The following is a 24533-nucleotide window of genomic DNA, read 5'->3' on the forward strand; positions in this document are numbered from 1 at the left end:
ATCTATAGACCTTCGGAGTTAACACGTCCTAGTCTGAGAAAGTGATCCACGGCGGCATTTACGACCCGAGCTATGCATGTCGGACAAATATATGGGAGTTTTTAAAGTGACGTGGCCTGTTAAAGAGAACCAGGAGCTTCATTACGGTCGTACTTATCTTTCGACTTCCACCTGCCACTGGGATGTCCTCACTTTAGCGACTTTGCTATTCAGTTATCAGTGATATAACACCGGTTCTATGAACTGTAGTCACCACCCCATGCAGATTTCTTTGCTGCTTTATTTTGGCTTTTGGTGTATTTTTATCTTGTAAAATGTTTTCTCTCAGAACTAGCCTAGCATAAGTGTGTATACATGCATACCACAAAAATAATACTGATCTAGTGTATCTTAGTCTGTTGCATTTGACAAAACGTACCCTTTAATTCAACTGGTAGAACATAATGTCATGAAATAAACAGTTTATTTAACTGGTGGTTTAAGCAGTGTTTTCGGCACCATCTTAGCAAAGGTATTGTTTAAAAAGGTTTGCTGGTACCCATCTGTCCAGGCAAATACTATTTCAATCCCTGTATATAATCATTGTTTTCAAGTGACTTCTCTCCAGCCAAACATAAAATGGCAGCTTTCGTATCATGCACTTTGCTCTGTTTGTTTAACTAACCCATTAAAAAAAAAAAAACTCGCAATGAACTTTCCCATCTCCTATCTTGGCTAAACAACGATTGGACCAATTTGACCGAAAGATAATCAAAGATATGAACCTGAGCGGGTAAATCATTGACTTTATCTCAGAGTAGAACATTAACAGCGTCGTCCAGTCTTGACCACGATCGTAGTCAAATCATGGTCATTAAAGCGATACTTTAGACTGTAAAACAAGTGATTATAAAACTTGTTATTATGCTATAATACATAGCTTGAAACACTAATCCACACTAGAAACATATCCCCAGACTTATACAGTAAGTATTAACCTCTATTCAGAATTTAAAAAACAAACAATTGTATGTTCTTTGAAGGACAACCAGGAGAACATTGTTGTTCTTTGATAATGTTTTACTGTAGTTCTTATGAGAGGTTATTACACAACCTCCGAGAGTCATATATTTTATGATATAAAGTTGTCAAATAGTGGCACAATATTATTAAATTATTGAAAAAAAAAGGTAGGAGACCAGTCAAAATGTTGTTTTTTTAGCATATTAAGATTTTTGGACTTTTTTTAAAACAACATTTTCACTCATTTTGTACCTTAAATGTAATATTTTATAACCACAACAAGGAGTCTGACTTATGCTTGTTCATTCATTCATTGTCTACCGCTTTATCCCCGGGTCGGGGTCACAGGAGCCAATCCCAGTATCATAGGGCGAGAGGCAGGGGACACCCTGGACAGGACGCCAGTCTGTCACATGACACACAAAGACAGACAACCATTCACACACACACTCATACCTATGGATAATTTCCTAACGTTCTCAATCAACCTCTGTATGTTTTTGGACTGTGGGAGGAAACCGGAGTGCCCGGAGTAAACCCACTCAACACGGGGGAGAACATACTAACTCCACACAAAAAAGATCGGTTCGGCCTGGAATCGAACCAGCAACCTTCTTGCTCTGAGGCGACAACGCTATGGGGGGCAGCAAAGGGCAAATTATCGGTGCCTTCCTAAAATTAAAAGCTGGTTAAACAGTTCAAAGCGAAGGATCATGGGACTTTTTTTGTGTGAAAAAACACTTTGTTTTCAATCCCACGGCGGCGGTTGACGACGACAGCGGGTTCACGTGAGAGTTCAACCCTCAAAGCGATACCTGACAGCACCTGACAAGGCCTCCCTTACCTCTGAAATAGCTCTTGACTCTCAGGTATCCCACGCTGAGGCGCAGGACGGAGAGTTTGTCGAGACACGAACGCACATCCTCGGGAAACGGAAGCAGCTCCGTCAGCCTGTCCAGCTCCCCGTTCAGCCTGTCGCGGTGGCGCTTGGAAGGGTTGGACTTGACCACCTCCACGCCATCCGAAACCTTCTTCCTGCAAGGCCAGGGTAGAAAAAAAAAGATACGGTCATTTTATTCTTTTCATCTCTTCAAGCTTCACAGTTGGGAGGCGAAACATTTGCTGCGATGAGTCGTACGAGCGCGAGCCATGTCGCCCTCGAGCGAAGAGGTGGAGATCTGAGCGGGAGTCGAGGAGGAGGCTTTGAAGCGACTCGTAAACAGAGGCTCGTACAAGTGACTCATGTTTTGATAAAAACTCTCTAAAAGCTTCCTATGGCTTGTTGTTGCACGAGAGACGTTGATTGGTCACAATCGAGGAAGTATTTACGAGGGAAAAAAACAAGGTTGTTCACTGGACACGGACATTTGTAAACACTAGTAAATAGACAAAAAAAAGAGATTTATTAATCATATATTCGCAGTAATTAATTGATCTAATTAATCACATTTGAATCTCACTTATAATTGCTAAGAAAACTTGATTTAAGTGTCTTAATAAAGTTATTTATGGGGTTGAAGACGGACTGATGTTCTAGTCATTGATACTTATGTATTTGTATTATTTGTATTTGTTGCTGCAACAATTATTTTCCACCAGCAGGACTAAAATAAATCACTGTATTCTTTTGTCTAAATCATTAGAAAATAAAAATTATAACCAAAATTTAACCAAAAAAATATGGTTTAAAAGAATCACAGGTAAAAACAGAAATAGTAGATTTAGTAAATGATTTGCAAATCCTTGCATAGTTGGCACACTTTGTTATACTGTATATACGTTGCTTAAGAATACTGGTCAGTCAAAGACACACGTTTAAGCTAAACAAATAAAAACTTAAATCCTGATTTATACCTGATAAAAACGTGTGAGTAACTCTCAGTGAATCATGAGGAATACAAAATGGTGGTGTGACTTTCTTACTTCTCACTTAAACACTGAAGTAAACCCTCTTCTTACTTTAGTACAGTTAGTACAAAGTGTACCTCAAAACAACAACTTTAGACTTTTGGGGGGAATTAGGTCTAAAAAATTGACTACTCGGAAACTAACATAGTGGATGAAGTTACCACCAGTTATTCTATTGGAAAAATTACCTTTTAATACATAAATGAGATGCATTATGAAAGCACACATCGATTTTTCATTTTTTTATTATTCTTAAATTATATATATTTTCACAATGGTTCTTTTGTGTTTTACACTTCTATAAAGTGTGTTTAAAATAAACTTGTTCAATTTTTTTATTAAAAAATAACATGCAAATATTCACAGTGTTTGTTCATTTTTATTTCGCAATCAATTTCTCGGCCACTCGATGGCAGCAGTCGAAGAAACAATGACATCCGGCGATGACTGAGGACAAGAGGATACAGTGACTCCAGCAAAATCGCCAGAATGTCTCATGGTTAATTTAATTTTTAAAATGTTTAAACAAACATTAATGTAGATGTTAAGAAGGATAGTGGTAAATAATATGTACTGTGTAGTAAAGCCAGATTCTATCTGGGTACAATACATTTGGAAAAAGTCCCATGATACCCTAAATTATCAGTATTTTCAATAGAGTTTCTCTGACTTGCTACCGTTGGACATTTTCTCAAAACAAAATGTTCTATTTTATATCACTTTTGACTTTTCCTAATCATATTTCCTCAGACTTTATATCTCAATTAAAGGTTTCCCTATGGATTCCAAAAAAACAAACTGATCAAAAGCATTTTTTCTTTCAAAAGAACCTGCATCACGTCCCTCGACAGGAAAACATGGAGCGCAGGAAACAATCAGGCCGAACAAGAATAGAAGCAACACCAGGATGCGACGCAACAACAAGTCGTTCTAATGTACTCGGCCCTAATGGAAGCTCAGGTTTACCACGAAAACAGCTGTATTTACTCGGCCTGCCTCGGACTTGGACGTGGACGAGGAGGTTTTTTTCTAAAGACCACCCACTGATCCGGTTCAAGATACAGGCCGAGAGGGTCTCGCTGAAGATACATATCATTACTCACAAATCAGACACACATGGTGCTCTGGGAGTGAAAGCACGTGTTGGAGAGTCAGAGCGCTGCAGCAACACACACCTGTTGTGAGCCCTGAAGATTCCAGACTCTACAACAGCTCAACTGACTCCATACATGTGACACGGAGGATCTTGTTTCCAGCAAAACCCTCTTTTTTTCATACCTTTTTTCGTGTCAAGTTTGGACTGATCTCCAACTGTGTTTGCACGGCTGTGTTGAAAAACCTTTTTCTTTTTTTTTTTTTTCCCAGGGTCGTCTGTTTGCGCTTTAAGAAGTTCCGGAAAAGCAAACATCCGGCGCTCACTCGAACAGAGTTTAAGTGCTGTGGTCGATCCGCCTCATGTACTCTGGGTCTAAAAAAGACTGGCTTAACCGAAGAGGAAATCAGCAGCGACGGACAGATCGTTGAACTTTTCTTGGCCGTGCAAAAAAAAGTTAAGACTTAGGTTATTTAACACTAAAATACTTTGGTTTATTCTCGTCAATAAACTTTTGTTTTTTGGTAAAAGATAGAGCAGATTGTTTCAGAAAGTATCCCATAAATGATTAGCGCTGTTAGAAAATATCGATATATTCCTTGCAACAATACTGTATTGATATTCGACAGCACTGTACACTTTTTTTTTTCTCCAAAAAACAGTTTTATCTTTGGCTTGCAAATCATATGATATGTGTTTCCGTGTTTGTTTTATGGTTTATAGATCAATAAATGTGTGTAAAACGAAATAAATAATTTAAAAAGCAATCAACATGTAAATACTCACGCTATGTTAATATTTTTGTGTTGTTATTAAACTTCTTGTCGCTAGATGGCAGCAGTCATTTCGTTTTCCGCAGCTATACCGCAAGATACCTATAATGACTGAGGACGAGAGGATACAGTGAGTCCAGCAACTTTTAAAGCTGATGTTTGGACATGTTTTAGTTTGAAAACAAATGAAAGCAGTTACGACTTCGTCAAGAGTGATGTGGTCTGTAAATACGACAACACTAGAGTCAAGTACTGGACAATACTACACATATATACTTGTTACTACACTATCACAACACCAGAGTCAAGTTCTTGACAATACTACAAATATATCCTTGTTAATACACTATCACAACACCAGAGTCAAGTACTGGACAATACTACACATATATCCTTGTTACTACACTATCACAACACCAGAGTCAGGTACTCAACAATACTACACATATATCCTTGTTACTACACTACCACAACACCAGAGTCAAGTACTGGACAATACTACACATATATCCTTGTTACTACACTATCACAACACCAGAGTCAAGTACTGGACAATACTACACATATATACTTGTTACTACACTACCACAACACCAGAGTCAAGTACTATACAATACTACACATATATACTTGTTACTACACTACCACAACACCAGAGTCAAGTACTGGACAATACTACACATATATCCTTGTTACTACACTATCACAACACCAGAGTCAAGTACTGGACAATACTACACATATATACTTGTTACTACACTACCACAACACCAGAGTCAAGTACTATACAATACTACACATATATACTTGTTACTGCAGTATCACTATATATCGTATAGTTACCCCTGCATCGTGATACATATCAGATTCTTGCCAATACACAATCCCATTAATGATGTCCCTCTCACTTTATTGAAGCTGTTTAGCCTTAAGCCTCGTCATCAGATACTCTGCAGGGAACACAGTCTGAAAACTGCTCTCTGGAATTGACAAAAACTGATCTCACTCCTGAGAAATGCAGAGAGAAAAAAAAAAAACGAAACAAAAAGACCTGGATTCAGACGTTTTCTTCGTCCTTGGTTTCACTTTGAGTTTTGTTGGACAAACATGAAGCTCTTTTCCCTGAATTTTTCCCCCAAAAAATGTTTTTTTTTTCCACATCTATAGAAAGGCAGGGATCCGGACCCAGACAGCCTGGTCTCTGCCCTCGTTGAACTCTTGTAAAGACACTGACATGCATCTGTCGAAGCGGGCGGAGCGTCTGCCAGATCCAGGACAAGTCAGCGACTCAAATTTATGAAAGCATGCTTCCCATACACATGTCGGACACAGACGGCAGATTGAGAGTCCTCGGTACTTACGGCTCCTCCCGACCGAGATTTACGGCGAGACGACCGAGAACAGACGCCAACCGTCAATTTACAAGTCGAAGGAATTGCCTTTTTAAACATGTTTATCTAAGTTAGATGTAACTTTTCAAAAGGCATAGAGTTGGGAATGTTGGGGAGGCTGGGACTGGGAGCACTGTGGTATTTTGGGAGAGGGCCTGGTATTGTTTAACTAATTGCAAGGCGTGCAAAGTGGTCATTAACCATTCTTGCAGTAGTAAACAATAAAAGAAACGCAAATACAACTAAATATGAACCAACGCTTTGTCGACCCAGCTGTACCTCATCACCGCTAATATGTTGCAATTTGTTTTCTTACCATCAGATGCTCAAGTGGAGTACAGTGCACATGAAGGCTCATGGGAATACGAAAAAAACTCTTTCCTCTGGATCCGTTTAAAAGTTTAAATATCCTGTTTAGAGACGACTATGATTTAATTTCAAGGCTATATAGTCTATGTTAGGAGTTTTTATTGGCAACAATCTGGCGATACCATACAAGGACAACAATACAACAAATTGCAAAATATCACGATAACGTAGGAAAGTATATATGTGTAGTATTGTCGAGTACTTCACTCTGGTGTTGTGATAGTGTAGTAACAAAGATATTTGTGTAGTGTTGTCGAGTTCTTGACTCTGGTGATGTGAGAGAGTAGTAACAAGTCTATATGTGTAGTATTGTCGAGTACTTGACTCTGGTGTTGTGATAGTGTAGTAACAAGTATATATGTGTAGTATTGTTGAGTACTTGACTCTGGTGTTGTGATAGTGTAGTAACAAGTATATATGTGTAGTGTTGTTGAGTACTTGACTCTGGTGTTGTGATAGTGTAGTAATAAGTATATATGTGTAGTATTGTCCAGTACTTGACTCTGGTGTTGTGATAGTGTAGTAACAAGTATATATGTGTAGTATTGTCCAGTACTTGACTCTGGTGTTGTGATAGTGTAGTAACAAGTATATATGTGTAGTATTGTCCAGTACTTGACTCTGGTGTTGTGATACTGTAGTATCAAGGATATATGTGTAGTATTGTCGAGTACTTGACTTTGGTGTTGTGATAGTGTAGTAACAAGTATACTGTATATGTGTAGCATTCTCCAGTACTCGACTCTGGTGTTGTAGTATTTACAGACCACATGACTCTTGACGAAGTCGTAACTACTTTCATTTGTTTTCAAACCTAAATATGTCCAAACATCAGCTTTAAAAGCTGCTTGAGTCACTGTATCCTCTCGTCCTCAGCCATTGCCGGACTTCATTTTTTCTTTGACTGCATGCATATTATACAATGTAATATTGTTTATATATTTTTATATTCGATCTGAAACCTAATCCATCCATCCATCCATCCATCCATCCATCCATCCATCCATCCATCCATCCATCCATCCATCCATCCATCCATCCATCCATCCATCCATCCATCCATCCATCCATCCATCCATCCATCCTTCCATCCATCCATCCATCCATCCATCCATCCATCCATCCATCCATCCATCCATCCATCCATCCATCCATCCAACCACTTTATACAGAAAGCTGGATTTACTGGGATAAATGTTGAAGATGCTGCTTTTGACAAAATTCATGTAAATAATAGTTTCTACTTTTGTTTCTAGCTTTAAAAACAGGGATGTTTGGACAATGATTGAATACAGAAGCTAATCACGAAGCAGACCAGCGACTGTAGCACTTGTTGGCCGACAACAATCAAAACAACCTTTGAGTCATGGATTATATGTAGGAAGTTGGAAAGCTTAGAAGAGCTTTTGAAACTCTGCTTGATTTAAAGCATTAGGTTTAAAGAGAAACAGCCATTCAGATCGGAGTAGCTGGTGAGTACAAATTGTCGTCCAACGACTTCTGGCTGTGAAGAAAGATAAGCTCCACGGCTCGTCTAGTCTAGTCTTACATCACACAAAGGTCGCTTTAGTAGTCTTGACGATTTATCAAGTTTACAGCGCAAGAAAAACATCGTTGAAATGTTTTATGGGACAAAAACAACCGGAGACACATCTACACAAACATTGTTCACTCCACTTGAAGCGTCTCTAAACTGAACTTTGTCAAGCGTTACCTTTAAAAATGAAACAAAGAACAAGTGTGTAGCCGACCACTGGGTGTGGCTTGGAATTTTGCCTCGACTCTTGTCAGTGCATCTGCATGTGTGTCTCATTTAGGAAAAGCTAAAAATACGTCTTGATATGTTTCTGCTGGATGTGTTTAAGAATGAGTTTAGTTGCATAGTAATGCTTTTTTGATACACTTTAATCTCATAAACAATACTTCAAGCTACTTCAAAATGTTGTTTTATTTATACACTTAATCTTATCTTGTTTTTTTTGGTCTTAAATCTTTATTTACCATCCAGTTTTGTTTCTATTCAATATTCTTGATGTATTTGTAGTTAAATCTTAGTCAAACTGAGGCCGTTGTCTCTTTAATTCAGTTTGTTGTGACATTAAAATCATATTTTCAAAAACTCCAAAAAACCACCTCGTTACATAAAGGGTTTTTTTGTTGGTTACAACATTTTCTGAATGGTTAACAGTCCCTTTTTCAACAATGAAACACGCTTCTCTGCAAAGTAACCAAACACAGAGACTCCATTGGCGTAATAAAACAGAAACTTTTGGATGAGAATCGGAATGCCCATGTGCAGTGACCACAGCTTTTTACAGTCGGGCTCAATAGTGCCTTTGTGCAGCCGAGCCCAGCTGGCCGTCCAGGAAACTTCAGCTCTGGTCGAAACAGTCGCCCATCTTTAGAAACACAGACGTCTGCACACACTGACCTTCTTATTTTGGGAGCAGACCTATAGGCATGCTGCCCCGAATGGACTTTGCATAACACGGGAGAAGAGTTTTAAGAAATACTCAACTTTATTTACTCAATGCTTTTTTTTTTAGAATGACAAAGTGTTTTTCATTTGGATTTATTTGGACAAAAAGAAGAAATACAGAAAGAAACCGCAGTTAATTGATGTGGTTGATAATCTTGTTCCAAAATGACACACTTAAAAACATCCAAATACCTCCGGGTAAATATCGCTATCGCTTCCAGTCTAGACACGCGTAATTTAACCCGGACTACTTCCTGTCTAAGTAGGATGTTGGCCTAGCAGCTAGCATAGCAGCGTCCCCTAAAAAAACAACCTTAAAATACAAACTTGTTGGAAGTTTTCAAGGCTTCAATGCAAGAGGGACGTTACCGACGAAGAGTATTTGAATTGTTTTAAGTGTCTTTTTGGGCGAAGATGAAGTTAGCCTAGCAGCGTCCCCTAAAAAACAACCTTAAAATACAGACTTGTTGAAGTTTTTACGGGACAATTCCACTTGTCGAGGCTTCAATACAAGAGGGACGTTACCGACGAAGAGTATTTGAATGTTTTAAGTGTCTTTTTGATCGACGATTAAGCTAGCCTAGTAGCGTCCCCTAAAAGACTACCTTAAAATACAGAGTTGTTGAAGTTTTTCCGGAATAATTCCACTTTTTGAGGCTTCAATACAAGAAGGACATTACAGACGAAGAGTATTTGAATGGTTTAAGTGTCTTTTTGGACGAAGACAAAGCTAGCCTAGCAGCTAGCCTAGCAACGTCCAGTTTAAGCAAGCTTAAAATATAGACTATTTGTTTCAGAACATTTTATAATGCCTTCAATACAAGAGGGAAATAATATGGAGGTATTTGGTTGTTTTCAAGTGTCTTTTTGGACGAAGATGAAGACGAAGACAACTGAGCTCCAGTCGCTACATAAAAAGGAACAAACATTTTTGTCTATGACTCTTAAAAGGAACAGATTACTCTGAAAAGAAACCCAACTCTTAGTCGACATAAGGGTGAGTAGAAAATGAGTGAAATTTGAATTATGGGTGAACTATCACTTTAAGAGTAAAACCCCAAAGAATGTATGAAAAGGTAAAAAAAAAGAACAACCTTGTAAATGGTTGTGACGATATCGCCCAAAATTCTATGGAAATAAAGTCATATCTAATACCGTTTTTCAACCATTTTAACCATAAAGGAAATTTAAAAAAGACACAAAAAGTGCTTAGTATAATAGAGTTATAATATCTAATGGATTCATACTTCTTTATCTCTCTGTCACAAACACACATGTACACACACAAACGCACACAAGGTGGTGAAGGAAGTCAATCCTATAGTAGTGTCGCCATAGGAACCGAGACCACAAGCCAAAAAAGGCAGATCTACGCAGCGTAGAGTCGAGCCAGTACAGGCCTTGATTTTTTTTTTTACCACATCCTGAACTAGCATGACCTCCCATGGCAGCGCCCTTCACATCACTAACTCTTCACTGGCAGGGAAACACACGCTTGAACTTTACATCTTCACTTCTGAACAAGAGCGAACATCTACAGAACATTTTTAACTAGCCAAAAAAACGAGAGATTCCGTCGCTGTAATAAAACAGAAAATATGGATGAGAGTTGGAATGTGAGGCGACCACAGCTTTTTTTTTTTTTTTTACAGTCACGCGAAAATGTTCCGAAGCCATATATGCATAAGATAAGCCGAGATAAACATTAATGTCGACAGAATGAACCAGTGTTGGACTCGAGATAAGAGCAAAAAAAAGTGGACTTGTTGTGCCCCAGATACGAGTTAGAAAAAGAGTAACTTGTGTAACAATAAAACCATATGTTTTTAAAGCCAGACTCTCGTTGCTTTAAGAGGAAAATGTCAAACAAATAAAGGCATTGTACAGTTATCAATGTGCGTATCCAGGCTAGCCAGGGGCAACAGATCATCATATTGATCAAACGTTTCCGAGTAAGTTGTTGGTGTTGTTTCTGGACTGTGGCGGAAAATCGGGAGAGTGTAGGGGAATCACAGGCGACCTCAGGATGAAGCCAAAGGCCACAAGCTTGGGCGACCCACAACCTCTGGCCGGTCAGATGACTCTCGACGCTTGAATGAGGCAAAGAAACGACGACTGTTTTTCACACCCGTAACTTCAAAATCATCTCGCCGGCACCAACTGTCTCACTGTAAATTGCACTACAACGACAACTGGCGTTATTTGCTATTGAAAAAATAATTACTTAAATCACCATTTTCATTGATAAAAGGTAGAACATTTTCCCCGCAAACGTAAGATTTATTTGCAGATATAATTTGTTCTCCAGACCGCAAATCTTTTCTGGTTTGAGTCAACGTTATTTCAAGACGATCCTCGACAGAAACTAGAAGTTGTGGGCGGATACTTCCGTTATGTTAGCAGAGACCGCGACCTCTAGGCTGGGTGGGGGGGGGGGGGGGGGGGAACACCCAAAAAAAAAAGTTCAGCACGTGTTTGACGACCTCTGTGATTCCTTTCGAAATGTGTCATTCTATAAAATCGCTGCCATTTCAATAACATTCACAGTAATGCAAAATACATACGACCTTTCAAAAAGTATTTCCCCACCAAAAGAAGAAAATCCATGCCTCAATTTAAAAAAACTTAGATTTTCCTATTTATTTGGAAATATTTTACTTTATTATCATCGAAATAAAACAAAGATATTGAACCCAAACTCAAGGCCTAGGGACCAAATCATACGATGTGGCCCATGTGGCTGTAAATCAAAGTAGATACTGAGTCTTCCCATTTAAAGTAAAACTATAATTTGATTGGTGAGTGTATAAACACAAATTGAAAGACAAAATATAAAAAATATTTAGCAATAGCAAGAATAAAAATATCTCAATATCCGAGCACTTCCAATGGTCAATTTGATTCTAATTTTTCTAATTGATTTGGACCAGAACTTAAGACAGCTTCAAGAATGTTTCGCCCCTTTGGTGATTGAGTTTAAAACACTCTTTCACCTGAAAACGTTTACAGCTAGCATTGCTAACTGCATTAGCAAATGTAAAAGTTACAGTTTATTCTCTATTGTTTTTGAGACAAAAAAAAGTTTTAACACAACCAAATACACAACACCCTGAGATGTCGTAATCTGACTTCCTGTCACGGACAGTTTGGTAAACTTTCAATTTGTCCATATGATTGAATTTGACATTTGGCACATCTAGTTACACAAGTAAACTCAACATTTTATTGAAGAAGTCTCGGCCTGACACCATTTTCCTTTAATTGTTGAACTAAAATATAACACTGATATCTAAAGCACACACTGACGGACAATTTAGTGTACTCAAAAAAAAGTCTTAGTAAACTAAGCACACGCAAGCACGATGACAACATACAAGTTGCATGTAAGTCTAGATTTTTTTGGGGCTGAAACCTAGATTGTGCTTGATTACCTAAGATTTGTCATTTTAACCATGAAATCAACGCTGCCATTGCTAGCCACACTAGCAAATTTTTTTCGTAGTTTTTTACATCAAATATAGATATTTAAAATGTCCTTATCTGCTGTGCATTATGGGTTGTTATGGTGAAACTTAACGATGCGGATCTGATCTGCAGAGAACATAATTTTGAATTATTTATTGTATTATCTCTAAAAAGATCTTACTGAAAGTTCAACTAATGTGTTGATGTGTGTGTGTGTTGTTGTTGTTGTTGTTGTTGTGACTCTACTGTATCATCAGTGTGTTTGTGTTTGTACAAAACTCTCTTTTCACTGAAATATCGACATTAGAAAATGATCTTGAGCTCCGCCCGCTGAAAACCCTTTGTTGTTCTGGAGATGAAAACTTGTTGACCATAACCACACCCACTCTTCTGCGATTGGTCAAACACGGAGCTTTGTCACCACGTGAAGTCTCCACCTCCAAGGTACTTGTTGTATAAACAAAGCAGGCATGATTACAGCTGGCTGGAGGAGAAGTGAAGCCATTTTTACGTCATAATGGACTCTCGTAACCTCTGGTTCGCTCATATTTCAGAGAAGCTTTATATAATAAATGTAATAAGTGTAAAACATGGTCATGATGAGGAACTTACTGCATCTTGGAGAGAAATACTTCAACATTTACTACATGAGAGTCAGGAGAGTTGGAGTTTCATATTAGTTGACCTTTAATTTCTTTTTTTTTTGTCCATTTGATAAACATTTCTTGCCCCCAAAAAAATAAAAAGTGATATCATACTTAGAAACAAATGTTTTTTTTTTTTTACTGTATATGTTAAGTATACGTATATTCTTTATTAAAGGTTTTTAATGCTTATTTGTTAGGTGTTTATGGGTCTTCGCGCCAACTCTTCTGGCTTGTCGGCCCCTCGCAAAAGTCCCAGTATATAATGTGGCCCCTGGAAGGAAATTGAGTCGCCTCCACTTCTGTCCTAAACTTTACCCCCTTTTCATTTAAGACCGAATTTTAAGACTTTTTTAAAAGTGACTCCAACTGTATCAACAGCTTCTCTGACTAAAAAACAGAATTGTTTTGTGTTTATGACCCAAAAGTGGATAAAAGTTACTGAGACACAGTCATGGACTCTTTTGACTTTTCTTTTTTGGTCGAAGTTTTTTCGAGTCGCAGGAGGAACCAAGAGGGGCGGAGGATGGATGTAGGATGAGGGGCGGGTGGTGGTGGTGGTGGTTGGAGGGGGGCGAGCACGACGGAGGAGCCAGCGGGACCGAGCGAGCGCGATGCCGGATCAGATTACAATAACAGTGGGCCCTCGCCGTGCGCCCCCCGCCCCGCCCTCCGCGGAGCATCGCGTGAGAGCAGCAGCCGAGTCTCCGACTTGATTGTGATTAATGCACAAGAGCACAAGGGCAGCATCTCGCTGCCAGAACCGAGCCAGAACATTCTTAAGGTGGACCCACGCGGTTCTATTACTGCGCTCGCCTCGCTTTTCCACAGGTATAGAGTTACACCAACTGGGTCACAACTTCCCGGAGACGGCGGAAAGTTTTTTTTTCTCCCACCTCCCCAAAAAAAACCCGTATTAAAGTGCATATGTATCCACGCAGCTATTACGCAGTTATTACGCAGCTATAGCGCAGTTATTACGCAGCTATTACGTTTATAGGACAGTGTAAATAAAAGCAAAAGAACACTTTCCAGTTTGAACACTACAGAAATGCACACAAACCACAAGTAAAACCTCAACTTTTTTTTGAACCACCCCCGTAATAAATGCATTATTATTATATTATTATTACTATTATTGGAATGTAAAAACTCACTGTTTAAGGACGGGCTTCTTCCTCTTCCTGTTGGCGTAAGTCTCCGAGTTGCTCAACATGGTGTCGCTTCTGGAAACTCTTGCTCCGGATCGGATCGAGAGAAGGTTTTGGTTCGTTCGTCGCAGTTTTTGAAAAAACTCCTCCGAAGTCAGACGACCATGACACCGGACACGGTGCCGGGCGGTGGCGGGCGTTGACAGACCCGGCGGGCGGTCGCGAGAGCGAGAGAGAGAGAGAGACGGTGACCTTGGTTCGGTTCTGAGTCCGACAACACACACCAACAAAAAAAAAGCTCTGAATGCAGCTGGTCGGTTGTGAGAGGGAGGCGGAGAAGAAAAGAAAAAGTCTTGGGGAAGTTCTTCCAGTGTTCAACCCACTTCTCGAGATAAACAGCGCCGAGTTATTGTTATTACTCACTAACTTTTTCCTTTTTTTTACCTGCACGGGGCGTTTTCAGGAAATGTGTATATGTACAGAGTCAGAGTTCTGTTAAGGTGGACTGGACTTTTTTGCGAGACTGTTCTTTGTAGCAGCTCTTCAGCAACGCATTCCCACTTCATTCATCAATCTTTTGACATTGACTTTGACAGCACAGATGAGAGAGTCTGCAATATATTGAACATTCAACACATTTTGGTTTTAGGCAACAGTTAATAAACTGTATCACGTTACATCTTTGAACGCCTATTAGTCACGCAAGTCTGCTTTATTTCACCATTTGCACCTTTTGGGGTTGAACCATGGGTTGCACTTGATTTACTAAGATTAGTTCCACAATTAAAAGTTTAAACTGTAAATCAAATATGAGATAAAAATAAATAAATAGATTATTAGTAAGTAAGTTATATTTATATAGAGTTTTTCCAGACCAGGGTCACAAAGCGCAAAGAGTCTCAGAAAATCAAGGAAAAGCCTGCATGAATAAAAAGTTCTTAATTAGTTACACTCTTAGGAAAAAGATAAACATTTGGCAAAACAAATGTTGATTAATATTTAAAAGATGAACAATATTGAAAGTATGAAAATGGGGATATTTTAATTAAAAGAAAAATATGGACCAAATATTGTGATCTTTCATTATTGTCAGCACTATATTTAATGGTAAGGTCTATGGCCGGACCATGGATTGCACTTGATTAACTAAGACTGGTTCTAAGATCGAAGTTCACTGTTCACTGTAACCAGGCCCCGTCAGATACAAGATTTAATTTGGTCGATGTAGTGATCATTCGATAGTTTCTACTACCTACCCCTGTTTCAAATGACAACAGGCTTAGCATTTAGCAACATATGATTTGGACAAGTATTTACACAATTAAAATATGGATGTGTGTGTGTGTGTGTGTGTGTGTGTGTGTGTGTGTGTGTGTGTGTGTGTGTGTGTGTGTGTGTTTTAACAGCCAGAACCTTGATGAAACTTACTGTAGTTAGTATGGGTTTAAGAAAATAGTGCTAAACTTCACAAAATTTCACACTGTATTTTTCATGATACTGTATGGATTTTCTACAGCACTGTTTTTTTAATATATTTATTTAAAAATACGATGCAATTATTAAATCAAACCTTGGCAGATGTTAGAAGTCATTATGTCCTCCACAGCTAAAGTAAAATCCCAGTGATGACTGAGGACGAGAGGATACAGTGAGTCCAGCAGTTTTTAAAGCTGATGTTTGGACATATTTTGGTTTGAAAACAAATGAAAGCTGTTACGACTTCGTCAAGAGTCATGTGGTCTGTAAATACTACAACACCAGAGTCAAGTACTCAACAATACTACACATATATACTTGTTACTACTCTATCACAACACCAGAGTCAAGTACTGGACAATACTACACATATATACTTGTTACTACACTATCACAACACCAGAGTCAAGTACTCGACAATACTACACATATATACTTGTTACTACACTATCACAACACCAGAGTCAAGTACTGGACCATACTACAAATCCTTGTTACTACAGTATCACTATATATCATAATATAACCATATCATTGACTCTGTGTCGTGATACGTATTGGTGTCACCAGATTCTTGCCAATACACATCCCTTATGGTAAGTGATACCCAATTAAGTATAAGCACCATTTTATTAAGAATAAGGGAGTAAATATAGAGCAAAATTCACGCTGTGTTTTTCCCCATAATAGCTCATTGAAAACAGATGCTTTCATTCTCTCGAGTCTTCATCTATGATGTTGCCAAACATATGTATGTACAGGGGCATAAAGGGAGTTTGTTTCCTCTCCAGAAAGCAGTTCAAGGTGAATTAACAGTGAATTATTGCAACAGGACTTGGCAATTGTTGGCCTAGAGCCCGGCGTATATAATCTCAATCAGACTTGAATAAATCTAAAAGCTACAAATAAGCCGATGAGCAATAAGTCCGACTTGTCGACACAGTGCCTGACCCATATTTGGCAATACGTAGCCCGGAGCATGTTAACACTTGTACCAGGCGTTAAGACCTCATATAGTTCACACGCTTGTTTTATTTTTAAACTAAATAACAATGATTACATTCATTGCACACAATCTTGGACAATCAAGTACAAGTAACTGTATGTATTTGGGAGGAAACCAGAGTCCTCGGTGCAAACACTCGCAAGTATTGGGACAAACAAAACAGGAAGGATGGAAGTGAACCTGCAACCTTTTTGCTATGAGGCTGAAGAACTAACTGTGCATCAATGTTATTGTCTTAAATTATGAATATGTGAGAAAAATATATTTCTTTACGTAAAGGGATCAATTTATAAAGGTTTCCAGTTGTACGTAGTGAAGTCTAGAATTTTTGGGGCTGAACCATGGATTGAGATTGCTTAACTAAGATTGGTTGTACAATCAACGTTTACACTAAAAGCTGCCACTATCAGATACAACATTTATTTAAGTTAGTTTCAATGGGTGGTAAAGTTTTAAGGAACAAACAATTACTAATATTAATTGATTTACTAATGTGAAACTCCAACTCTTCTGACTCTCATGTAGTAAATGTTCTTCCTCACCAAGATGCACTAAGTTCCTCATCATGACCATGTTTTCAACTTATTACTTTATAAAGTTGCTCTGAAATCTGGGCGAACAAGAGGTTACGAGAGTCCATTATGACGTAGTAACGGTTTCACACCGCTTCCAGACAGCTGTAATCCCGCCCCGCTTTGTTCATACAACAAGTCCCTTGGAGGTGGCGACTTCCCGGATATATGACAAGCGGCGACAAACCTCCACGTTTTAACCTATGACAGCAGAGTGGGTGTGGTTAGGGTAAACATTATTTAATCTCCAGAAAAATAAAGTGTTTTCAGTGGGCGGAGCTTGAGATCATTTTCTAATGTAAATATTTGAACACACTAGTTGAACTTTAACAAGATTCAAGAGTATTTATCATCATTATTCAGCATTTAAAAACCAAGACAACAACATTTCATTAAGACTTTCTGCCTTAGAGAAAAAACATACACAAAACACAAAGAGTCGCAGAATAAATATGGAAAGTTTCTTTAGCTACATTAACAATAGATTTTATCATACATTATTTATTTGATTATTGCAGTGGGGGTATGTCCATGTTGAAATGTTTATCTATAAAGATACCAGGTTTAAGGTAGTTTAGATTGATTGAGGTAAAAAAAAAAAACAAGACAACATCACTATTACACGTTTTATTAGACTCTATTAATTGTTATTTATGCTCTTTATTAAGATGTATGTTTACTCTCTGTATGGATGGATGGATGGATGGATGGATGGATGGATGGATGGATGGATGGATGGATGGATGGATGGATGGATGGATGGATGGATGGATGGATGGATGGAGTATTATCTTTATCTTTAAAGTATGTACTTTTTTGAGTATTGTTTTGATTGTTTAAGCGCTTTGTGACCCTGGTCTCGAAAATCATATAAATAAACATTACTTACTTACTTACTTACTTACTTTATTAATCCTGAGATCTCCTTCAGGAAATTGGGTGTCCATTTCACAGATAGTTTCAAAAAACAAGAACAAAGAGTATATAAAAAGAACAAAGTGCAAGGGATGACAAAGTGCAAATATAAAGTACATCGATAAAAGGAAATATTTCAAAGAAAAGGATGCAAAGATAAACATAGACTATCATCTCTTCACTCCTCTCCTGACCCCGAACTAAAAAGTTATGAAGTCTTATAGCACGAGGAATGAATGGATGCGTCTGTTCTGCTGGCTCTAAATAAAGGTTTATCTTATCTTATCAAAGTCAGAATAATGGATCATTCTCCACGAAAAAAGTGTCTCCATATATGGGAAATTTTTGCTTCTTCTGAGAGGAAACCTTGAAACTTCCTCGACATCCCTGTAATCCCTTATAAAAGACACTTATTACAGACCGAAGACACACAGAGTATTTCCTGAAGAACTTCAATTATTGGAGGCTTTTTGAACTTTCTTAGCTTCAAAACATTTTTTTTTAAACTTTTTTTGGAAAGTACTTGAAAAAATACATGACGAGAGGCAGGAAGCAGAGGAAGTGTCCACAGCTGTAGGAAATTAGTCAGACTACAAATTAAATAGCTTTGCTTTCGCTAATATATCTGCCGCGTAAATCACAAGGGATCATCCCCTTGAGTTTGAATCGCAGTCAGACTTTCCTGGTGTTTATTCTGGTGCAAAAGGTCTCAAAAGAGAGTCGAAAAATGTAACCCTGCGCTAAATATTTTGATGGGAGCGAAGAATGGATGGACAGTTCACACACGATGTATTTTTTTGGGGATTTCTGGGATTTGATCACTTTTCCTCAAACAATTAAAAGCTTTTGTAAACATTTTTTTCCCCCCCAGACAAAATGAGCTCAGATGGCTGCTTATCAGATCTAGACTATTACACTTTTTAAAGAAAAATATAACCTGGAACCCTATACGTTTATTCAAATGATCAGTTTCTTTAAAGAAGATAATGGATTTTCCATTCGTCCAGAATGAGCAACTCTGGGTGTTTTGCAACGTTGAAAAGCAAAAACATGTTTTTTTTCATGATTCAATACAAGTTTCCTGATTAACTTTCCACATTCTAAACTTGTGGTTTGTGTCTTCTCGTTTATACTATTGTAACAGTTTATTTTTTCATGTCTAAACAAGAAAGATCTGTCTCGCCTGCAGTTCATACAAAACTCTGCAGCCAGAATTCTGAGCCGCTCTAGTAGAAGAACTCACATTTCTCCGATCCTTAAAACTCTTCACTGGCTGTCTTTGTGACCCTGGTCTAGAAAGGCGCTTTAGAAATAACCATAACTTACTCACTTACTTACGTTCCTGATATAAAAGTCAGGATGTAATTGAAAAATGAGTTGATGATAATGATAAAAATAATAAAAAATAAAATAGTTCATCCACCATTAAAACCACTAAAATAGTAAAAGCAGCATCTGCTAAAAGAAACTTTGATACTGTAAGGAAATGACCACCACGTACGAGGCTGGGGAGGGGTCGGTTCATCGGAACACAAAACCCCTAACAATACTTACCCGATCAGGCAGATACGGGTTGTTCCTCCTCCCAAAAAAAACAAACATCATTTCATTATCTTTTATCTTGTTGACATTTCTTTAGGGGTGTTCAATTAATAACATTTGGAAAAAACTATTTTTAATTATAATAATCAGATATCATCATAATTCTATTTGCAAGTTTCAATTTTTGTAAATTATCTGTCTAGACTTCTCTAATCATTTTTATTTTGAAACTTGTTTTGTCCCACTTATGTTTCCTGAGTTCCAAGGTGCCTGTTGCCGCAGTAGAGGCTGGCAGCAACAGGTCATAATCGTGCCCCGGATATGTACCTATATTTCTCTCTTCGTAGTTTTTATATTTCTCCTTCGTTCTGTTGTTGTCTTCTTAGTGTCTAAACCCTCTTTTTGTCATTTTATTCAGCTTGTGTTTTTCTAATCACTGCTCTCTTTTGTTTTTTTAAGTCTGCTTGAGTTTTTGTTCTCCGTCCGACTTGTTGACCTTGGCTCTAGTCCAGTCTCGCAGTATAATCTGGCACCTGTTGCCGCAAGAGAGGTGGCTTTAGGATGTTGCTGAGGGGTGGATTAGTAGACGAGCTGCAGCTGCTGCGAGAACAGTAATCCACGAAGGGAGAGATCTAGAATGTATTTACCTGCGAGTGACGGTTGTAATCTTGCGCCTGTTGCTGTTGGAGAGGTGGCTTTAAGATGCTCCTCAGGTGTTGATTAGTAGACGAGCTGCAGCTGTTGCGAGAACAGTAATCCACGAAGTGAGAGATCTAGAGCGTATTTACCTGAGAGTAACGATTATAATCTGGCGCCTGTTGCTGCATGAGAGGTGGCTTCAAGATGCTACTGAGGTGTTGATTAGTAGATGAGCTGCAGCTGCTGCGAGAACGGCAATCCACGAAGAGAGAGATCTAGAACGACCTGCTAGTGATGATTATAATCTGGCAACTGTTGCTGCAGGAGAGGTGGCTTCAAGATGCTCCTGAGGTGTTGATTAGTAGACGAGCTGCAGCTGCTGCGAGAACAGTAATCCGCGAAGGGAGAGATCTGGAACGTATACCTGCAAGTGACACTTGTAATCTGGTGCCTGTTGCTGTTGGAGAGGTGGCTTTAAAATGCTCCTCAGGCATTGATAAGTAGATGAGCTGCAGCTGCTGCGAGAACAGTAATCCACGAAAAGAGGGATCTAGAAAGTATTTACCTGCGAGTGATGATTATAATCTGGCGCCTGTTGCTGTTGGAGAGGTGGCTTTAAGATGCTCCTGAGGCGTTGATTAGTAGACGAGCTGCAGCTGCTGCGAGAACAGTAATCCACGAAAAGAGGGATCTAGAAAGTATTTACCTGCGAGTGATGATTATAATCTGGCGCCTGTTGCTGTTGGAGAGGTGGCTTTAAGATGCTCCTGAGGCGTTGATTAGTAGACGAGCTGCAGCTGCTGCGAGAACAGTAATCCACGAAAAGAGGGATCTAGAATTTACTTAGCAGCAAGTGACGTTTATAATCTGGCGCCTGTTGCTGCAGGAGCTAATGCTGATAGCAACTGGCGGTGTGGAACAAAGGAAACAGAAGAGTGACAAAACGAGTTTCAAAATAAAATGAGACAAGAAATGACAGATTTTTTAAAAGAAAAATGCAACTTGCAAATATAAAATGAATTTTATTTTCTTATTATTGAGACAAAACAACACAAACATTTCCTATCCTTGAGATGTAAACTAAAGGTTGCAAATACAGCTAAATGTCAACAATTCATGACCTCATTATATATATATATATATATATATATATATATATATATATATATATATATATTATATATATATATATATATATATATATATATCAACACATTTATATATATATATATCAACACATTTTCATACATCACTCTCTAGCCACAATCATGAATTCAGTTGAAAAAAACTTTTATTTTTCCAGTTTTTCTCAACAATTTGTAGGTGTGATGAACAGATATAATAATGAATTATAGATGATACTTCATTAATTTCTCATTTTTCCTCTCCTGTCACCACTAATCATCTGTATTTCTCGTGCCAAAAAATCGAATCTATGGTCTATCTAACGTCATGACGGCATGACTCCACAACCACCCCGTGAGCTCAGATGTAATCTGTCTATCTGGTCCTGTGTTCTACTCCCAGAACTGCCAGGAAAAACCACCACAGGAAGACAAAACCAGGTAAGACTTTGGCCAGGAGCCCAAAACCGCCATCTGGCTTTTTTCGCTCCAGAGACAAGCAGCAGCTCGTACTGAGAAACTTAATAAGTGCATCAGCTCCGGTCTCAGCGTATGATGTAAACCAACAGCTCATGAGACACCGTCTCGCGTCTTGACATAATCCCACCACTTTGTCCCGTTTCTGCTGGATGGTGTCATCCACCTGGACGGAAACACCTGAGAGCGAGACGACCGTCATGGCCGTTCACCAATTAAAGCGGCGTTTTTCCAACCGCTCCGAGGTGCCCGGGAAATATTTTCCGAGATGTTTTGGCAGTTCTGGGTCGGAAAAAAAACTTCAAGATCCAGTGTTGACAATCTAAAATGGCTCCTGAGCGCTCGACCTCCGAAACAACACCGTTCGTTGTACAATGTTCGCCATGGCAACAAAACTTTTGCGGGGGCGAGTCCAAACAGTGGCCACCGGGGGGGAAACGTGCCACCTTTTTTTTTTTTGAAATAGATCGCCCCGAGGCACCACCTGCACTTCTTTATTCGGAGCAGCTCTAGGTTCTCACAGAACGACGACACGTCGCCAAATGTGTTTCGTGAAGAGAGAGAAAATATCTGGCCAAGAAATAAATAGTTACAATTGTTTTCGCACCAAAGACTGGTTTGATTTAAGCGTTAGTGTTCACTGCAGATAAAACAGCGAAAATGTAATAGAATTATGGCAAAAAAAAACTAAAAACATTTACAGCTGTAAATAAAGATCTTAAGAAGAGCTAGTTTCTCTGAAAACATATGGTCAAATATAAGGTTTGTGTTTTTAAATTCAGTTTTTAAATACAGTTTTGAAATAAAAATTTTAAATATAGTTTTGAAATACATCTTTTAAATACAGTTTTTAAATACATCTTTTAAATACGGTTTTTAAATAAAGTTTTTAAATTCATTTTTTAAATACAGTTTTTAAATACATATTTTAAATACAGTTTTTTAATAAAGTTTTTAAATAAGGTTTTTTAAATACAGTTTTTAAATACAGTTTTAAATTCAGTTTTTAAATTCAGTTTTTAAATACATCTTTTAATACAGTTTTTAAATAAAAATGTTAAATATAGTTTTGAAATACATCTTTTAAATACATCTTTAAAATAAAGTTCTTAATACAGGTTTTAAATACAGTTTTTAAATACAGTTTTTAAATAAAGTTTTTAAATTCAGTTTTTAAATACAGTTTTTTAATTCAGTTTTTAAATTCAGTTTTTAAATACATCTTTTAATACAGTTTTTAATTCAGTTTTTAAATAAAAATGTTAAATATAGTTTTGAAATACATCTTTTAAATACAGTTTTAAAAAAAGTTTAGTTAAGTTTTTAAATAAGGTTTTTTAAATACAGTTTTTAAATAAAGTTTTTAAATACAGTTTTTAAATACAGTTTTAAATTCAGTTTTTAAATACATCTTTTAATACAGTTTTTAAATTCAGTTTTTAAATAAAAATGTTAAATATAGTTTTGAAATACATCTTTTAAATACAGTTTTTAAATACATCTTTAAAATAAAGTTCTTAATACAGGTTTTAAATACAGTTTTTAAATACATCTTTTAAATACAGTTTTTAAATAAAGTTTTTCAATTCAGTTTTTTAATACAGTTTTTAAATACAGTTTTTAAATTCAGTTTTTAAATAAAAAATTTAAATATAGTTTTGAAATACATCTTTTAAATACAGTTTTTAAATACATCTTCAAAATAGAGTTTTTAATACAGTTTTTAAATACATCTTTTAAATACAGTTTTTAATACAGTTTTTAAATAAAGTTTTTAAATATAGTTTTGAAATACAGTTTTGAAATACATCTTTTAAATACAGTTTTTAAATACATCTTTAAAATAGAGTTTTTAATACAGTTTTTAAATAAATCTTTTAAATACAGTTTTTAAATACATCTTTTAAATACAGTTTTTAATACAGTTTTTAAATAAATGTTTTCAATACAGTTTTTAAATACATCTTTTAAATACAGTTTTGAAATACAGTTTTGAAATACAGTTTTTAAATACAGTTTTTAAATACAGTTTTTCTGTAAACTTTACCGAAACAAGCGTCTAGATGTCACATGCTAATGCTATTGCACAACAAGGACAAAAATACCAAGAACAAAAAAAAAAAAGGGATCCAGAGAGAGAGAATAGAGAACGTACATACCAGGGAGTGACGATTATAATCTGGCGCCTGTTGCTGCAGGAGAGGTGGCTTTAAGCTCTGTTTGCAAGATTGCGATTGTGTGACGAGCTGCAGCTACTGCAAGAGCAACAGGCGCTGGGGAGCTCAGAAAGGACAAACAAAAGTATTACATTTTAATCAGACATGTCACTCTAAGGATTTTTTTTTACTTTAAATAACTCAGAATTTTTTTTTCAAAATAAAAGACCTTTAAGAGAGTATCAGGTTTAAGTTACATTGATATCCAGCCCGTTGTTTGGGTTCCACTGACCAAGAGGAACAAGATTCCAATTTTATTTTTGGGAAGATAATGGACAACAGGATCAACTC

General features: G+C 37.4%; 1 protein-coding gene across 1 annotated transcript in view; it reads right to left on the reverse strand.

Annotated features, from left to right (window-relative positions):
- LOC148068082 (aryl hydrocarbon receptor-like) overlaps nucleotides 1-14790 on the reverse strand; it is a 57050-nt gene extending 42260 nt beyond the window's left edge. Inside the window, exons 1-2 of the mRNA XM_087804489.1 lie at nucleotides 14282-14790; nucleotides 1847-2037 (exon numbers count right to left, since the gene is read on the reverse strand). Coding sequence (XP_087660615.1) covers nucleotides 1847-2037; nucleotides 14282-14340 — 250 coding nt within the window. The 5' untranslated portion in view covers nucleotides 14341-14790. The remainder of the gene's footprint in view (nucleotides 1-1846; nucleotides 2038-14281) is intronic.
- Nucleotides 14791-24533: the final 9743 nt, after the last annotated feature.

Source organism: Callionymus lyra, chromosome 12, assembly GCF_982586985.1.
Source record: "Callionymus lyra chromosome 12, fCalLyr1.hap1.1, whole genome shotgun sequence".
Classification (NCBI taxonomy): Eukaryota; Metazoa; Chordata; class Actinopteri; order Syngnathiformes; family Callionymidae; genus Callionymus; species Callionymus lyra.